The sequence below is a fragment of the Ochotona curzoniae genome, unplaced genomic scaffold, assembly GCF_017591425.1.
Source record: "Ochotona curzoniae isolate NIBS_2020 unplaced genomic scaffold, NIBS_Ocur_1.0 patch58, whole genome shotgun sequence".
In the NCBI taxonomy this organism is placed as follows: Eukaryota; Metazoa; Chordata; class Mammalia; order Lagomorpha; family Ochotonidae; genus Ochotona; species Ochotona curzoniae.
The window spans coordinates 782,765-799,575 of NW_024467037.1; the positions used below are offsets into that span (position 1 = coordinate 782,765).

General features: G+C 43.8%; 1 protein-coding gene across 2 annotated transcripts in view; it reads right to left on the reverse strand.

Annotated features, from left to right (window-relative positions):
* The window catches only part of LOC121168107 (cyclin-dependent kinase 15), a 78,508-nt gene that overhangs the window by 44,393 nt on the left and 17,304 nt on the right, over positions 1 to 16,811 (reverse strand). For both annotated transcript variants that reach the window (XM_040997889.1, XM_040997890.1), the window contains exons 5-8: positions 15,522 to 15,616; positions 14,717 to 14,779; positions 9,668 to 9,791; positions 6,059 to 6,179 (exon numbers count right to left, since the gene is read on the reverse strand). In XM_040997889.1, coding sequence (XP_040853823.1) covers positions 6,059 to 6,179; positions 9,668 to 9,791; positions 14,717 to 14,779; positions 15,522 to 15,616 — 403 coding nt within the window. The remainder of the gene's footprint in view (positions 1 to 6,058; positions 6,180 to 9,667; positions 9,792 to 14,716; positions 14,780 to 15,521; positions 15,617 to 16,811) is intronic.

Sequence of the window (16,811 nt, forward strand, 5' to 3'; positions counted from 1 at the left end):
TGCACGGTGCTTTATAAGCTATCCAATTCATCTCCCTGTTTTTAAAGTTTGTTTTCAGGAACTGTCTTTCCTGTTGTTGTTGTTTCTTTAGAAGTCATGTGTCTACCATTTATTTTGCCCACCCCAGCTAGCAAACATTTTAAATATTCTTAACATCTACGTTCAGATAGGGAGCTAACTCCTATTTCCTTTTATTCTTGTCTTTTGTTCTTGAATCTTCATTCCTATGGCTCTCCTCACCCTTCATGTCTTCGGGCTTCTTGGTGGATTTCTGTTCGGTGGTGACACCCGGGGGCACCCCAGAGAGATGCAGAGGAACTTCACACACATGGGAAAAACACAGATGGCATCAAACACCGAATGCTTCCAGAAAGGAGGGATGTGCTGGGTCAATTTATTCTCTAACTGTGGTTCTTCAGTCAAGCTAGAGAAAACAGTTTACGTGTTTGCTGCTTGTTCTGGCTCTATTCCTAACTTTTTCTCTATTCTAAGTATGAATAAATCCTTCCGGAGGAGAGAAGATTCCTCAGATTCCTTAGGCAATCCCTGGTGGGGAGAAAATAAACTCCCAGTCTCAGGAGCTTGAGGCTTCTCAGAGGTGCAAAGAGCATAGAAAAATGTTGGGAAAACTGGAAGTGTCTCTTGTTTTTCACTGCTGAAATGACTTCAGAACAACATAATCTATGACAGGGCCAAAGCATTTCCATTTGCTCTTCCCTGGGTCATTTTTTCTATCTGGAAGTTTGCAGCAAGAAACCTGATGGTGAAGTATTTCAAAGACGGGGTTAGGTTTCTGTCAGTCCTAAATCTAGCAGCTGTCTGAAGTCCATGCTGAACAGAGGACCTTGTGTACCAAAATAAATCCATCTGAAGAATCCAGTGTTAAAACATGCATGAGCCCTTGAAAACATTATGCTAAGCAAAATAAGCCTGGCATGAAAGGATAAGCAAGGGATGATTCTACTTAGAGGACGTACCTAGAATAGTCAAGTTCAAAGAGATAGAAAGCAGAATGGTGGTTACTAGGAGCTGAGAAGAGGGTGCAATGAGTTCTGGTTTTGGTTTGGGACGGTGAAAAGTTCTGGAGGTGATGGAGGTGATGGTTAAACAACACCAGAAAAAGTTCTGTTGATCGCAAGATGCCCTACTTGTACCTTTTTCACGATGAACAAAAGCTCTGCTCTTTCCTCTGGGCCCCCTTCCCACACTTGCCACCATTAGGCCTCAAGATGAATCTTAAAGGGGTTCTTGCACTGTTATTTCTTTAAGACAAAGGCACTAAACACTCTCCTATTATCATTATCTCCTACGAAAACAGTGAGTCTGTACCCTGTGGGGTTGCAGGGACCAATAGCATAGAATTTTTTCCTTTTTCCTTCTTTGTCAATTAGAATGCTCCCTGTTTACTTCCCTTTTTCTCACTCTGAGAAGAAAAAGAAAAATGAGAGGCAGTGGACTTTTAATAAAAGCACTCGAGATCTAGCAATTAGTTTGAGAGTGAACCAAAAAAATACCATAAGTTTGATGGAAGATACCTACTGCTTTTTTTCCTCACTTTGTTTTTTTAGTTTTACTAGGCAAACAGCAGTAATCATGAAATGAATGACAGTAATGACAAGAATTAAAACCTATAGTCGAACTTTTATTGTGTGTCATCATTATGCAAAAAAATCATGAAATGGTAAGCAATGGGTTAATTTTTCATAAGTGCAACAAACATGCAAGTAATGCTAAGTTTAATAGAAACCTCAACTGACAGATAAGCTGAAGAAATTATCTAGAATACAGCATAGAAATTAAGGAAGTAGAAAGTGTGAACGAGAGAATAAGAGATGGATAAAATAAGAATGTGGTCTGATAGTCTTTAACTGGCATTCTGAAAATAGAGAATAAAGAGAAGAGAATAGAGGCAATGTGCAGGAAGAAAACTGCTGATGAAAGGTATGGATTCTTAAATGACAGAAGCACAGTGTTCCCTGAGCAGGATCAGTAAAAAGAAGCCTGCACCAGACCCCTGCTAGTGAAAACTGTGTAGTGACAGAGGCAAAGAAAAACCCATAGAAAATGTGAGGTCACCTACACGAGGAAGACAGTAAGGCCAACTCTCCAACAGCAAATTTGGAAGACAAAGAAGGGAAAATAGAGCTTCAGACTCTTGAGAGGAAAGAAAAGTTAATCTAGAACTGCATCCCCAGCAAAGATAATTTTTGCAATGAGTGTTTACCTTCAGAAAACACAAACAAGAGAGATCCCCAACCACCAGTTTTACACTGAAGAGAAAGGATCAAAGATGCACCTCAGGGAACAAGACAGTTATTCCGCAGATAAGATCTAACATGCATGAAGAAATAATGAAGAGTATTGAATTTATTTGTACTCAGGCCTGGTGCCTGAGGTCCTTGCCTTGCATGTGCCAGGATTCCATATGGGCGCCAGTTCATATCCCAGCTGATCCACTTCCCATCCAGCTCCCTGCTTGTGGCCTGGGAAAGCAGTATAGGATGGTCCAAAGCCTTGGGACCCTGCACCTGCATGGGAGACCAGGAAGAAGTTCCTGGCTAATTCTGATTTCAGAGAAGGAAGGATTGTTTTAAAACATTAAAGAAAAAAAAAAAGGCTAACCATAAAAGAAAAGATTGGTAAGTTCAATGATATTAAAGTTAAGGTTGATGAAAAAGATAACGTCAAGATGTGAAAACCTAAGGCCTGACACATAGTAAAAGATTAGTATGTAGAATGAAGAGCTGCTATAAGTCAATGAAGACAGAGATGGAGGGAAGAGGGGCAGGAGACATAGAGAAGTCAACAGAAAACAACAAAGATACAAGTATTTAAAAGAAGAGATATACAGTTGGGAAATAGTCTACAGAAAGATGCCCAACTTCATTAATGACTGGGGAAATGTATACTTAGGTACCATACTACACACCTGATCAGCAGAAATTAAGAAATCTGGTATGACTAAGGTGGTATAGAGGTAAAGAAAGAAAAACTCTTCTTTACACTGTAATACGGTGCTGGTGTAGACACTGCTACTGTTACTTTGGAAACCAGTTTGATGCTGTCTTATGAAGTTAACATTTATATACCTTGTGACATAGGAAATACATTCCAAGGCACTTTAGAGATGTTTAGAGAAAGAGATTTATTTGTTGATTTGAAAGGCAGAGTCAAAAAGAGAGGAAATATTCTATTCACCTGTTCACTTTCCAAAGGACCTCAGCAGGCATGTCTGGGCCAGGCTGAAGCCAGGAGCGAGGAACTCAATCCTGGTCTTCCTCAAGGGTGGCAGGGGCCCAGGTACTTGAGCCATTACCAGGAAGTTGCATTAGAGACAGAACAGCTCTGGCACTCCAATATAGATGAAAAGGTTGCAAGCAATAGCTTCTCACTGTGTCAAATGTGTATTCCCCCCGCCCTAGAAACTCCTTTATCTTTTTTTAAAATTGATACCTTTCTTAGTTAAGTTTTTTTAACTTTTTTTTTAAAATTTATTTTATTTGGAAGGCAGAGGAGAGACAGAGAGATCTTCTACCCTCGCGTTCACTCCCCCAGCGGCTGCAACAGCCAGGGCTGGGTCAGACCAAAGCCAGCAGCCAAGAGCTTCTTCTGAGTCATGTGAGTTGCAGCGGTACAGGCACTTGGACCAACTTCTGCTGTTTTCCCAAGTGTGTTAACAGGAGGGTGGATCAAAAAGTGGGGACAGCTGGGACTCAAACTGGTGCCCATGTGGGATGCCGGCCTCACAGGCAGCACTTAATCTGTTACACCACAGTCAGCCCCCAAAGAAAAAAAAATTTTTTTTAAAGATTAATTTATTTATTGGAAAGTCAGATATACAGAGAAAAGGAGAGAAAGAGGAAAATCTTCTGTCTGATGACTCACTCCCCAAGCGGCCACAACGGCTGGAGCTGCGCCGATCTGAAACCAGGAGACAGGAGCCTCCTCCAAGTCTCCCATGTGGACACAGGGTGTCAAGGCGTTGGGCCATCCTCTTCTGTTTTCCCTATCCACAAGCAGGGAGCTGGATGGGAAGCAAGGCTGCCAGGATTAGAACCTGGTGCCCATGTGGGATCCCGGCGCATGCAAGGCAAGGATTTTAGCCACTAGGCTACTGAGCCGGGCCCTCCCAGAGAAATTCTTAAGCATACATTTTGAATTTGTTCAAAATACCAGAAACAAACAGAAAAAAAACAAAAATCAAACTGGATAACTGAAATTTTCATCAAAAGGAGAGAAAGCATAGCTACACAGACCAGCAAAGATGAATTTTAGAAATCAATTTAGTGAAAAAACGTCACAGAAGACAACATACAGTTTAATATCACTTTTTGCAAAAGTCTGAAAACAGGCAAAACAGAATGATATTTTTTTACAATGAAAATAAAATGTAAAAATACTACTTTAATGGGCTAAGGTGATGATGACACCAAAATATCAAGAAGATCGAGAAGCCCCTGGCCATGGGGAAGGGACAGTTTGATAGAAAGGGGACCCAGGGATGCATGACAGTGCTCCTGGCTGCTGCTCTGGTGTGAGTTTATGGGATTCACTGTTTTGTGCTCCGTAATCTACATGAGCTTTCTCAACCCTGACATTAATGACGTTTGCGGCTAGATACATCCTCTTTGTGGGGAGCTGTGCTTTGCACTGTTGGAGATTCAGCAGATCCCTAGTCTGTACCCATTAATGTCCATGGTTGTGACCAGCACATACAAACAAAAACAACCACAGCCACACAACAACAACAAACTTTCCAGACCTTGCTAAACATCCCCTGGGAAGCAAAACTGCCCCAAGTTGAGAATCATTGATCTATTGAATATATATTTGAGGGCTTTAAATAATCCACAATGAAGCAAAGTTTAAAGTTAATGGGTAGAAGTTTCACTCTGTGGAAAACTGCCAGAAAGACATCATTAAGAGCCGAGGGAGCCAGAGCCTGCTGCAGGGCTTTGAACTGACAGTGCAAAGTGTGTGAGCTGACAGGAGCAGGAAAGCTCTGACTAGCAGGGGATACTTCTAGAAATGGTACTAGGTATCAGAAATCAATGATTCCAGATCCACTAGAGGAAAATATCTGCAACCTTTTTCACTCTTTGGGAAAACCTAAAGGTTTGCACTAACTCTGTAGAACAAAGTTCTCTTTCCTTTTTCAATCTATTATTGGTCTTTAAAAATAGGACCTGTTGTTTATATAAACCCTTTCTTCCAAGGCACTGAAAAAGACCCATGTATTCTATTATCTTTGAGCTAGAGAGATGGCTCTGCATGAAATCAGCATACATCTAACTGTGGTCCTCCAATGGCTAAGATGTTTGCAGGAATCAGATCCAGATCTCCTAATCTCACTGTTCTCGGACAGCCCACACCCACGATTGTGTCCTGCTCATCTGAGAGTCTCCCCAGTGAAGTGGTACCACTTGACAGCGTCTCTTTGCTTTTTACACCTGCACTGCGGTCCTGTGGAATGCTAATGGGGAGAATTTACTACTCTAATTTAAAAAATAAAGAAACATATAGAAAGAAAATGCCGTTTTCTAAGATACTGGAAGACAGAGTGAGTGATTAGAAATTAAATTGGTATGACAATCAAGTCTCCCAAATCTTGATTTTTTTTTTCCACCAAGCTCTGATCTATTTGGACACATGTGAGTGTGTCAGCATAGTTGTGTCTGAGTGAGAGAGAGTATATAGATATGTGCCTCTGTCTGTGGTCTGGAGGTGTAGATGTGTTTCTCTGTGGACAAGCAATAAAAGGGGAGAAAAGGCCAAGGACAGAAGAGAGGAGCTGGGATGAGGGATGTAGCTGAACCAGCATCTAACAGAGAAAGGGCTTTGACCAAGAATGCTCTAGGACTCAGGTTCTGTAACTGTTAACAAAATCATCAAATGATTGTAAATATCCAATTAGATGTATTTGAAAGTCTCTGATGTTTTTGTCTAATTTTAGCGATTATCATCATTAGAACTGTTAGTAGCACAACATATGAAAGAAAAAGCCACCCTCATGGGCAGGGAGACTCACATTCTCTGAAGGCCTTGGCATAGCTCTTACCATATGTCCAGCTCAGAGGAATACTCGGTGGCACCCAGCAGAGCATCTGGAGGTCGGTACCAAAGAGTCACCACTTCGGAAGAGTATGTCTGGCTGGGAATGGACTTGGCGCGAGCAAGACCTGCTCCGAGGGAAAAGCACAGACCCCCAGAGGGCTCAGTGTGTCTGGGGAAATACAGTTGCCAGGGACAGGATAACTGGCAGGTTAATGCCATGTAAAAAGTAATACACACAGAACGACTTGGCTAGCTTGACTATTGTGTGCTACTGAGTCATGGAGACATCTCCATTTTGGCCCTGGCCTTGCTGGCAGCCAGGCGACACGAATGAAGGTGCTATGTGCTATGTGATGCCCTTCGTGGAGAGGTTAGCCAGTCTGCTTCCTTCTCTCCTCAGTCCAGATTGTGGGAGGAATGGCCCAGGGCGATGGCACCGGTGGTGGGAGGAATCTGTGCCAAGACATCGCTAGCCCATGCCACACGCTCTGGCTTGCTAGGTCAGTGTTGTTACTACGCATGACAAAGTGAAGCTGCTAGCCTGTTACCCCCTGTCACTCTGGGTCTGTGTGACATTAACTAGACGCAGCTCCTGACTGACAAAACAATGCTGCTTTCTTGCAGTTTAGGAACTCCTAGTAAAGGACAGGATGCTGTTCCACATCAGTTTGGGAGAGGCCAAGGTGAATTTCTCTTGGGTGCTTCTCAACAAACTCAGAGTACTTTGGTCAGGAAGCTGCACATCTCCCCGAGCCACATGATCTATGACTAGGGAAATCTTTGCAGACAAGGACAAGTGACCCATGTGCATTAACTGTTTTTGCACTGTAACTTTTTTTAAAAAAGAATTACTTACTTTTATTGTAAAGTCAGATATATAGAGGAGGAGAGACAGAGAGGAAAATCTTCCATCCATTGATTCACTCCCCAGGTGGCCGCAATGGCTGGAGCTGAGCTGATCCCAAGCCAGGAGCCAGAAACCTCATCTAGGTCTCCCAAATGGGTGCAGGGTCCCAAGGCTTTGGACCAACCTTGACTGCTTTCCCAGGCCACAGGCAGGGAGCTGGATGGGAAGTGGGGCTGCTGGGATTAGAACTGGCACCCATATGGGATCCCAACGCATTCAGGGTGAGGACTTAAGCTAGGCTACCATGCCAGGCCTATGTGTTTACTGTTGACATGCTAGAATGAAGGCTACTGTCTCAGAATAAAGTACTCCAGCTGTGACACTGCCATTGGATGTCTGCCAAACTTAGCATGGTGCTTCCTCAGCCCACATGGAATCAATGTGGCAACAGATATGAGCACCTATTATGGTGCCAGACATCGGGGATGCCAAGTTAAAGGAAAGCAGACCCAGGTTGCCTTCACAGTGCTCACAGTTTAGTGGAGACAAAGTCATCACACACACACACAGAAACGCACATAGGTACTTTGATAAGTTCATGAAGAATGGAATGAAAAAATAAGCTTATTTTGGCACACCCCAAAAATGTGAAGGTGACTGTTTGGCTGAAGAGTTAAGTTGCCGTTTGGGATGCCTGAATCCCCCATCAAAATGTCTGTTTTGAGTTCTGCCTAAACTACTTCCAATCCAGCTTCCTATTTTTGGAGTGGGGGAGGGAATTAATTGTTTTTACTGGAAAAGCAGATTTCAGAGGAGAGAGAGAGAAAGATCTTCCATCTGCTGGTTCACTCCCTAAATGGCCGCAACAACCAGAGCTGAGCTGATCTGAAAGCAGGAGCCAGGAGCTTCTTCCAGGTCTCCCAAGCAGGCCCCAAGGCTTTGTTTTATTTTCAGCTGCTTTCTCAGGCACAACAAGGAACTGGATAGGAAATGAAGCAGCCAGGACATGAACCAATGCCCATATATGTTGCTGGCACTTATAAGGTGCAGGACTAGCAAACTAAGCCATTGTGCTGGGCCCCAGCTTCCTCTTAATGCACAGCCTTGCAAACAGCAAGTGATGGATCAATACTTGGGTTCCTGCCACCCATGTGGGAGGCCTGGATGGAGTCCTGGGGTCCTACCTTCAGCCTGATCCAGCCCCGTGGCTGTTGCACGAATTTGAGGAATTTAGGGAATGAAAGAGTAGATGGGGACTCTTTCTCTTGCTTTCTCTCTCTCTCTCCCTCCCTCTGCATTTCAAATGAAATGAAAATAAGTAAAAATGAAAAGCATTTGTAATCTGTATATAGTTTTTTAAATAATATGTACTTCTCAAAAAGCTCCTGAAGACTCCTTATATTCATTGATTTCAAAATATTTTTGCACCAAAATAAATCTCTTTTATTTCATTCCATTTTCCAAGAGCTTTTTTTTTTTTGCAGAACAGATATCTATGTATGTATGAATAAGAATACATTTGCGTGCATTTACACGTATCCACATATGAGTTTGAGATTATAATTATAAACTAGTAAGTGCTGGGCCTGACCCAGTGGCCTAGTGGCTAGAGTCCTCGCTTTGAACGCGCCAGGATCCCATATGGGCACCGGTTCCCGGCAGCCCTGCTTCCCATCCAGCTTCCTGCTTGTGGCCTGGGAAAGCAGTTGAAAACGACGCAAACCCTTGGGACCCTGAACCCACATGGGAGACCTGGAAGTCATTTTTGGCTCCTGGCTTTGGATTGGCACAGCCTCGGCTGTTGTGGTCACTTGGGGAGTGAATCATTGGATGGAAGATCTTTCTCTCTGTCTCTCCTCCTCTCTGTATATCTGACTTTGCAATAAAAATAAAATAAATCGGGCCCGGCGCAATGGCACAGTGGTTAAGGTCCTTGCCTTGCACGCCCGGGATCCCATATGGGTGCCGGTTCTAATCCCTGCAGCCCCGCTTCCCATCCAGCTCCCTGCCTGTGGCCTGGGAAAGCAGTGGAGGACAGCCCAAAGCTTTGGGACCCTGCACCCATGTGGGAGACCCGGAAGAGGCTCCTGGCTTGGGATCAGCTCAGCTCCAGCCATTGCGGCCGCCTGGGGAGTGAATCATCTGATGGACGATCTTCCTCTCTGTCTCTGCTCTTTGTATATCCGTCTTTCCAATAAAAATAAAATAAATTAAAAAAAAAACTAGTAAGTGCTAAAATGGAAAGACACAATGATGCTGAGAGGGAAGTGCTTTAATGGGGATAGAAGCTTCAGGTTCCCACACAGTCATGTTTGCATACAGATTTGCAAGCACATGGGAACAGGTGTCCTGGAGTTGCCTTTCCTGCAGGAGTCCACACTATCATCTGGAGTTAGCCTCTTTATCTTGCTACTCTGGGATAACCTTGATGTATTCTGATAGAATGTGTGTATCCACTCAGATTTAGGAAAGCTACCAAGCACAAGTAACTCTAGAAATGTCTCTGTATTGGCAATGGCAAGAGGGCAGCAAGGGTGTACTGGTTTGGGACATCTGTGTAGGCTGAGCCCTGGTGGAATTCCTAGAAGCACCTACCCTGCCTTGCTTCTTGCTTTCTGTTTCCTGTATGGTAGTCCAATACCCACACGAAGTTTCATGTTCCCAGGCCCGCCAGTGTTCAAAGGCCAGACCCAGCCAAGGCTTTAAACAAGAGCACACAAAAGCATCATTGTTTCCAGCCCAGAAGGAGACCAAGGGGCGACTTACCAAAATCAGCTAGTTTGAGCTCTCCCAGGTGACTGATGAGCAAGTTCTGAGGTTTCAGGTCTCTGTGCAGAACGTGTTGCTGGTGGATATATGCCAGGCCCCGCAGAAGCTGAAACATGAAAAGCTGGAAGGAATGAACACCATACCTAAGGAGATTTGAGCCACTATGTGTCGATTTCTCTCTAAATCAAAAACAGTCATTTGAAACACTATAGTGAAAGTATCTCCTGAGAAACACACACACACACACACACACTCACACACACACATGCATTTTTTACATTCAGAGGGGGAGAAAAGAGACAAGAAAAAAATCAAGCAACTTGGCTATGTCTTAAACAAAGACAGTCTGGCTTTTCCTGCTATCTCATTTCTTTGATACTGAAGGAATTACCCTTCCTTAAAAAAATCTGAAGTGTAACTTTGAAGTCCTCTTTGGAACACTAGCTATTGATTTAGAAGTGAAAGATTTAATTCCACCTCCCCCCCACACACACTGATGGACTTGGCGTGTAAGATCAAAGTTGACCTGGAAATGAGATTCTAAAGTTTACAACTGTTTAAGTTTTCCAGGCTCTGATATGAAGCCCTTTTAAATACACAACACAAGGAGACCAGGCTGGGAAATACATCCTTAGGTGGTTTTGGGAAATAAAGGAATCATTATCTTGGTAAACCTGTTTTTAAAGTCTTAAATTCAAAGTTGAAAACAAGAGAAATATACATACAGATTCCAAGGAAAGAGAGCCCAAAAGAGATGAGGAGCCTCTCTTCCTCCAAAAAGAAAAAAAAGAAAAAAAAAATCAAAGGAGAATAAGGGATCAACAGAAGGGAAAGGAGTAGAGCAAGAAAGGCGGTGGTTGGGAAGGGGACACAGGAAGGCTGCATTCTAGAAAATGTTTCATGTGGTTGTGAAGCTCTGAAGCTGAAGGCGTGACCAGGTCCCTACCAATACAGAAGCTTGAGAGAAAACAGGAAGCCCCGTGTTCTCAGGATCTCCTGCTAGTTTTCGGTGCCACTGGCAAATGAGAATTCAGACGCCACATTAGTGTTTACAGAGACCTGTGCCAACAAAGAACATGTTCTGGCGGTTCTGAAAAGAGGGAGCCAGGCCTAGGCATCCGGAGGACTCAGGCACGATGGGCAGAGGCAGGGCTGTGTGGATAAATCCACTTGTTTTCCATGGCCTCTTGGAGACAAGCGCCTCAGAGATGCTGCAGCAGATACTGACTGAACAAAGACCTGGAGACACTGGGGCGAAGTTAATGAGCGGCAGGGGCCAAGCAGCCAAGGAGTTTGCTTTGCACAGCACACCTGTGGCTGTGTGGGTTCCACGTGGCTCCCACCTCCGGTTCAAAGGCTGCTTTTGGATCTAGAAATGTCTGTGTGTCCTGCTGCAGTTGCTCATTGGTTCCACGACACTTCCTAGCTCTTTCTCTTCCTGGTGCTTCAAATACCACACACTGTTCATTTGATCAGTCCTCAAACCGCTAAGCTACTAAAGCACAAAATGCCGTTATGACCTTTAAATCTTCCAATTAGCTAGAAATATAAATGTTCATGGAAAAGGCACTGGAGAGCCAGCTAAACTGTAGGTAAAAAAATAAAAGATGCTATACTATATGCCTAAATGTGTTTTTCAATGCAAAACGATATAGGCATGGCGGCAGCGACCAAGGAGAGCCAGGTCCCCAGCTAACCCTGCAGGCCCATCTGCACTGTAGTGCTGGCTGAACCACCCGGGCTCAAACCTTCCCTGCTTTCTGTATCATGGGGAAACTAAAGTTTTTGAAGTTTTGCTGGGAACCAGCAGTGGCTAAAAATAACCAACATGGCTACTGGCTGCCTTCCTACCACGATCTTTAGTTATAAGAATGCTATAATAACATTGCCATGGCCGACACTCTGCTCCCATCATGCACCTGATGTCATGACACTTCAGAGATTTAAAAAAAACAGAGAGAGAGAGAGAGAGAGAGAGAGAGAAACATGAGGAAATGGGAGGCCTTCAAGCTCTACCTCAAAATCCCTGCCCTGTGAATATTCTGTAAATCCTGCCTCAGACACCACCCCGTATGAACTCTTTCTTATAGACAGATACCTCTGGACCTCACTGAAGCATCCCTACCCCACTTGAGTGTGTCCTTGGACTTTATGCAAGTAAGGCTTGCTTCTCTGCTGACCTCTGCCTACATCTCGGCTTGGAATTCCTCTTCCTATTAGAGACAAGAACACAGACTTGGACAGCCCAAGAGTCAAAGAGACTAAGGAAAGAGGCCCATGAGGACAGATGAGGGATGGCAGAGAGGAAGCTGGTGGCAAGCAAGGACTAAACAGTCATTGCAGAAGACATGCTTGTCCTTAGGTTATAGATGACAAAACAGTGCCGGGGCCAGTGTTGTGGTGCTATGGGTTAAGTCACTGCTGGCAATGTCGGCATCCCATATCAAACCCTGGTTCAAGTGTCAGCCACCCTGCTTCTAATGCAGCTTCTTGCCAAGGCACCTGGGGAATGCTTGGGCATCTGCCATATCACATGGCAGAAACTCCTGGATGGAGTTTCTGGATCCCGGCTTCTGCCTGGCTCAGCCTTGTCTGTTGCAGGCTTTTAGGGAGAGAACCAGTGGATGGAAGATCTCTCTGTGTTTCTCCATCTCTCTCACTCTGCCTTTCAAATAAAATAAATCTTTAAAAGAAACAAAAAAAGGCCTAGAAAGAGTCATGGCTAAGACTCAAATTCAGACCTGCATGATTTCTTCGACAACATCCTGAGACAATGGAGAAAACTGGAAAATGAAGACACTCTGAGAGGGAAAGTGGACTGGCTGAGTCAGATAGGAGTTTTTTAACCGATCAGTCTGAAATGCCTTTCCTGTTGTCGGTTCTCACTAATGAATCCCGACTACCTCCTGGCCTGTGCTCAGTGGCTCAGTGGCTTGCATTCTGCCCAGTTTGGAACTGGCGCATCACCAGTTGGGCCTTGGGGTGTGGTGCTTCATGGCGGCAACTCGCACAATTGCTTTGCAGGCTGCATAAACTCCCTGCCTAGGCATGCTTCCTTCCCTCGTCCCCTGAATTCTTCCCTCAGCATGCCAGAAGCTTCCCCTGTTACCGTGTCATGACATGGCCCGATCTGCTGATGTTTTCCCAGTCAGCCTCCAGCCCCACCGTGGGTGACCCTTTCCAGAGAGATTTGTCGTACGCTAGGGCTTAGACCTGCTTCCCCACTTGATAAAGTTTTCAGTCACCAGATAATTCCACTAGGCCAATGCCATCTGGGCTAGGAAGGCCTGGAAGACACAATAAGGTCAGCCAGCCAACTTATGGAAACCCCAGTCTTTCAGCCCACCAGAAGTCTCTGGGACAGTACTACTGAAAGCAGGCTGCACTCGCTGGGATTCCCAGCCTGGCATCCGGATCTCTACTCTAAACACAGGCCTCTCACACTTCCCCCTCTGCCTCCATAAGCCCATCCCCTTCCGACTCTGGGCTTCCTGTCATTTAATTCAATACCTCTTGCTCTAGTCTCCCAAACTTCGGTATCCTTCACTCTGCACTTCCCAGTCCTTGCTTTAAATACTCCAAGAATTCCCTGCAGAGTCCCTTCCTTCAATGAAACCTTTAAAACCATTACTTCTCTCTCCTTATGGAAGAACCCCAGTCCCCGGGCTACTATGTTATCTGGCCACATCTTCTTTGGCAACTCTTTTCACGTTCATCTACTGAGTTCCTCACTGATCTCCACCATTCACTGAAGACATGCCCCTCCTCCCCTCCTCCTGTCGTTCCCACATCTAGCCAATGTCTACAACCCTTCTGTTTAATCAGCACCTCTGGTTTCCGGATCTTCCACTCTTTCTTTTGCTCTCAGCAAACTATTTGTCTTTACCTTCTTCCCCCACTTTAGACTCAGTCTGGAAGCCACTGATCATTTCTCTCTCTCTCTCTCTCTCTCTCCAGTCTCTTCAACTCTCTTGCCCAAATGTCTCTTCCTCTCACATGTCTGGCAAAACCCCAATTCTAAATCAAGCCAAATGTACTTTCTCTGCTCCTCTATTCAATTGCCTTTAAAACAATTGTGATCAGCTAACTTAATGGTGTGCTTCCTCCCCAGGCCCTTTATCAGACTGCTAGATATTCCTGCTTGGCTGCCCTGCTTGGCTTCTCTGTCCCATTCTCTGCCAGCTATTTAAGATGTTTTTCACTTTCTACCTCTTGTTTTCAAGTCTCCTTTTTAAACTCCTTTCCTGTATTCCCATATTTAACTCCCTATCCTATATTAGATCCTGTATTCCATAATTTTCGTAGCTAACCTGGCCTTAGCACTGTGCTTCTCACTGCCTAGAGAAGACCATATATCTTATTGGACTTCAAGTTCATTGAAAATAAGAAACACAACTTACTCATTATTGAAACTCCAGAAATTAATATAGCACTAAGCACTCCATAAATAATTCTTGAATGAGTACATAAATATTATTTATTATTCAAAGAATAAATACATCATCTACAAGTGTCATATGGTTATTTTTAAGAGCCAATCAATTAATTAATGCCAACAAAAGCTTAGGGAATGAAAAATATGAAATATAAGTGGTTTCTAAAATTTGTAACAGATGTAGAAGTATGGCTAAATAAGGGTACATTATTTTTATTCTTACTTTAATGACTGAAAAAGGGAAAATGGGCCCATGTGCATAATAGGCTCTATTGACCAGGCAATGCAAACTTTATCATAGAGCAATGGTCTGCTATGAAGAAGCTGTTTATTATATGATGGCCTGACTTCATTTACTTCCTCTTAACATGATTTTCTTTTTATGGTTTATACTTCTAAAGACACATTTGCATGATTCAATGACTAGCAAGCTTAGGCTGTGCAGAAAACAGCTAGACATTGCTCTGTAGCTTGAGGGCCCACACTTTGGCTCTGTTCTGGGCTGTGTATGGCATCTGTCTGCATGGGGACTTTACTCTGGAATAGCAGTCAGTTCCAAAATCCCCTGTTGCAGATGAGCTGGACGACCGTCCTGACCCTGAAATACTCACCCTGACATTGTGAGGATGAAGCCCTCCTGGGTGCTGACACATGTACTGGGCCAGGTCTGTGTGCTGAGCCATGGAGGGTAGAAGGAGAAGAGAGAACAGAGTTAGTGATGTTTGGAGGGTGTCCTTACGTGAACCACAGACTTGACTTAGGAAACTATGATGATGTTCAGAATTTCTGAAAATAAGGTGCAAAAGAAACACAACCAGGTTTTTCTGAGTCTCCACTTTGTGAAAGCCAAACAATGTGTCTTTCTAACTGGTTGCTCTTAGAAGGAAGCCTGTTTGTCAGCAGAGATGTTCATTTTAAACAACTGGCATTGAACATGACACAAGAATTTTTGCTCACCCAATGACCTTGGAGTACAGTCAAGTACACATGCCTTATGGATCTTTTTTCTTTTTTCTGCTTATTCGAATATATCTTTTTCCTTTTAACAATGCAAAATGAATAATTCTTTAGTAGGCAGGTATGCAGTCTTAAATTATGTTGTGGCACATCTTTATTGTCAATGAAAATGTTGGATTCTGCTCAGACAGTGATGAAAATAGATTTCAAAAAGATGTGGAAAAGTTTTATTGGGAGGGAAAACTCTAAATCCCTACTGACCATTGTTGATGAGGGGAAGGTGGGCAGCAAAATCACTGAATACAGCAGCAGAAGAGCTCCAATAATCACAATCATAAAAACTTCCCTGATACCTCCCACACCATAATGAAAGTTTTATCAAGCCATGAAATATTAACAGGTTCATTATGCAAGCACTAGACTTTTCTTCATGCACACTAAGATTCTGGAGCGACTCACCATGTACTCAAAAACAAATGTCAGGCTCTCTTTGGTGTGAATGATGTCATGCAGAAGCACAATATTGGCATGTTTCAAACCCTTCAAGAGAGAAGCTAGAAAAATTAAACAAAATGGTATATGAAGCATTGATAAGGAAAGTACAGTTTCATTTCAAATTAGGTGTTCTGGTAGATTTATTTTGTTTTGTTTTGGTTTGGTTTGGATTTTTTTTTTACTGCTGGGGGGGAAAAAAAAGTCTCTTACTATGAAAGAATTATTTAGAATTTCCAAGGACTTCAGGATTTCAAAAATGGGAGGTCACTCTGTTTACACAAACTGACCAGGCTTACAGGCAGGTGCAAAAACTACTGCTGTGTTTCCATTTACAAAACTTTGTGAGGCACAGGGAGCACTCTGTGAATGTTCCTCCCACTCCCACCCCAGGGGATCTCTTCCTCCTGGACTTAGAGGAGGCCTGGAGAGATAACAGCCATTGGAAGAGGAAAAGGGGTGTTCTGTTTTCTGGACCAGGACTCTACAAATATCAATGTCCCACAAGAGCTCAGCTGGGCTGGCTGATGGGCATGATGGGTGGGAGGCAGAGATAACAGCTTGGGGTGAAGAACTGTTGAAACGCAGCAGAGAATGCAGAGGATTTCTTGCAGCAAATGTTGCAAATCTTTGTGGGAAGAAGAAAAAGCAAATTTAAAAGGAAAGCCCCTCTCCCTCGCCACCTCCTTGACTTGGGAGCCCAGGGGATCGGGTGTGTGTGTGTGTGCTAAGGTGTCTTCAACAGCAGGTTATTAATATGTGACTAAAGGGAGTCCTAATGGAGGAAAGTCATCACAAAAGACTGGAAGTGGCTGGCAATGGTTATCAAGCTGACTGGATGTTACAGAGAGAGGAAGACTCCTGGCTTGAGTAGCATGGTGGCTACAAAAGGCCCAGGAGATAGAGGGCAAATCTCAGCTAGGTAGGTAGCCCTGCCTGGAGAGACAGTATCTTTAAGACTCCAAGGAAAGGAAAAGTTAAGCATAAAAACTCAGATCAGTCATCTGCAAGGTCTGTCTAATTGTTGTGAATTTCCTGTACCCATTACCAGTAGAACAATTCATAAGATTAAAAACAAACTCAAATGCTAGGTTAAGTCTGGAGACAAAGTTCATTTTTTTTTCAGATTAATTTATTTTTATTGCAAAGTCTGACATAAAGAGAGGAGGAGAGACAGAGAGAAAGATCTTTCATGCGCTGATTCACTCCCCAAGTGTCTGCAATGACTGGAGCGAAGCCAGGAGCCAGGAACTTCTT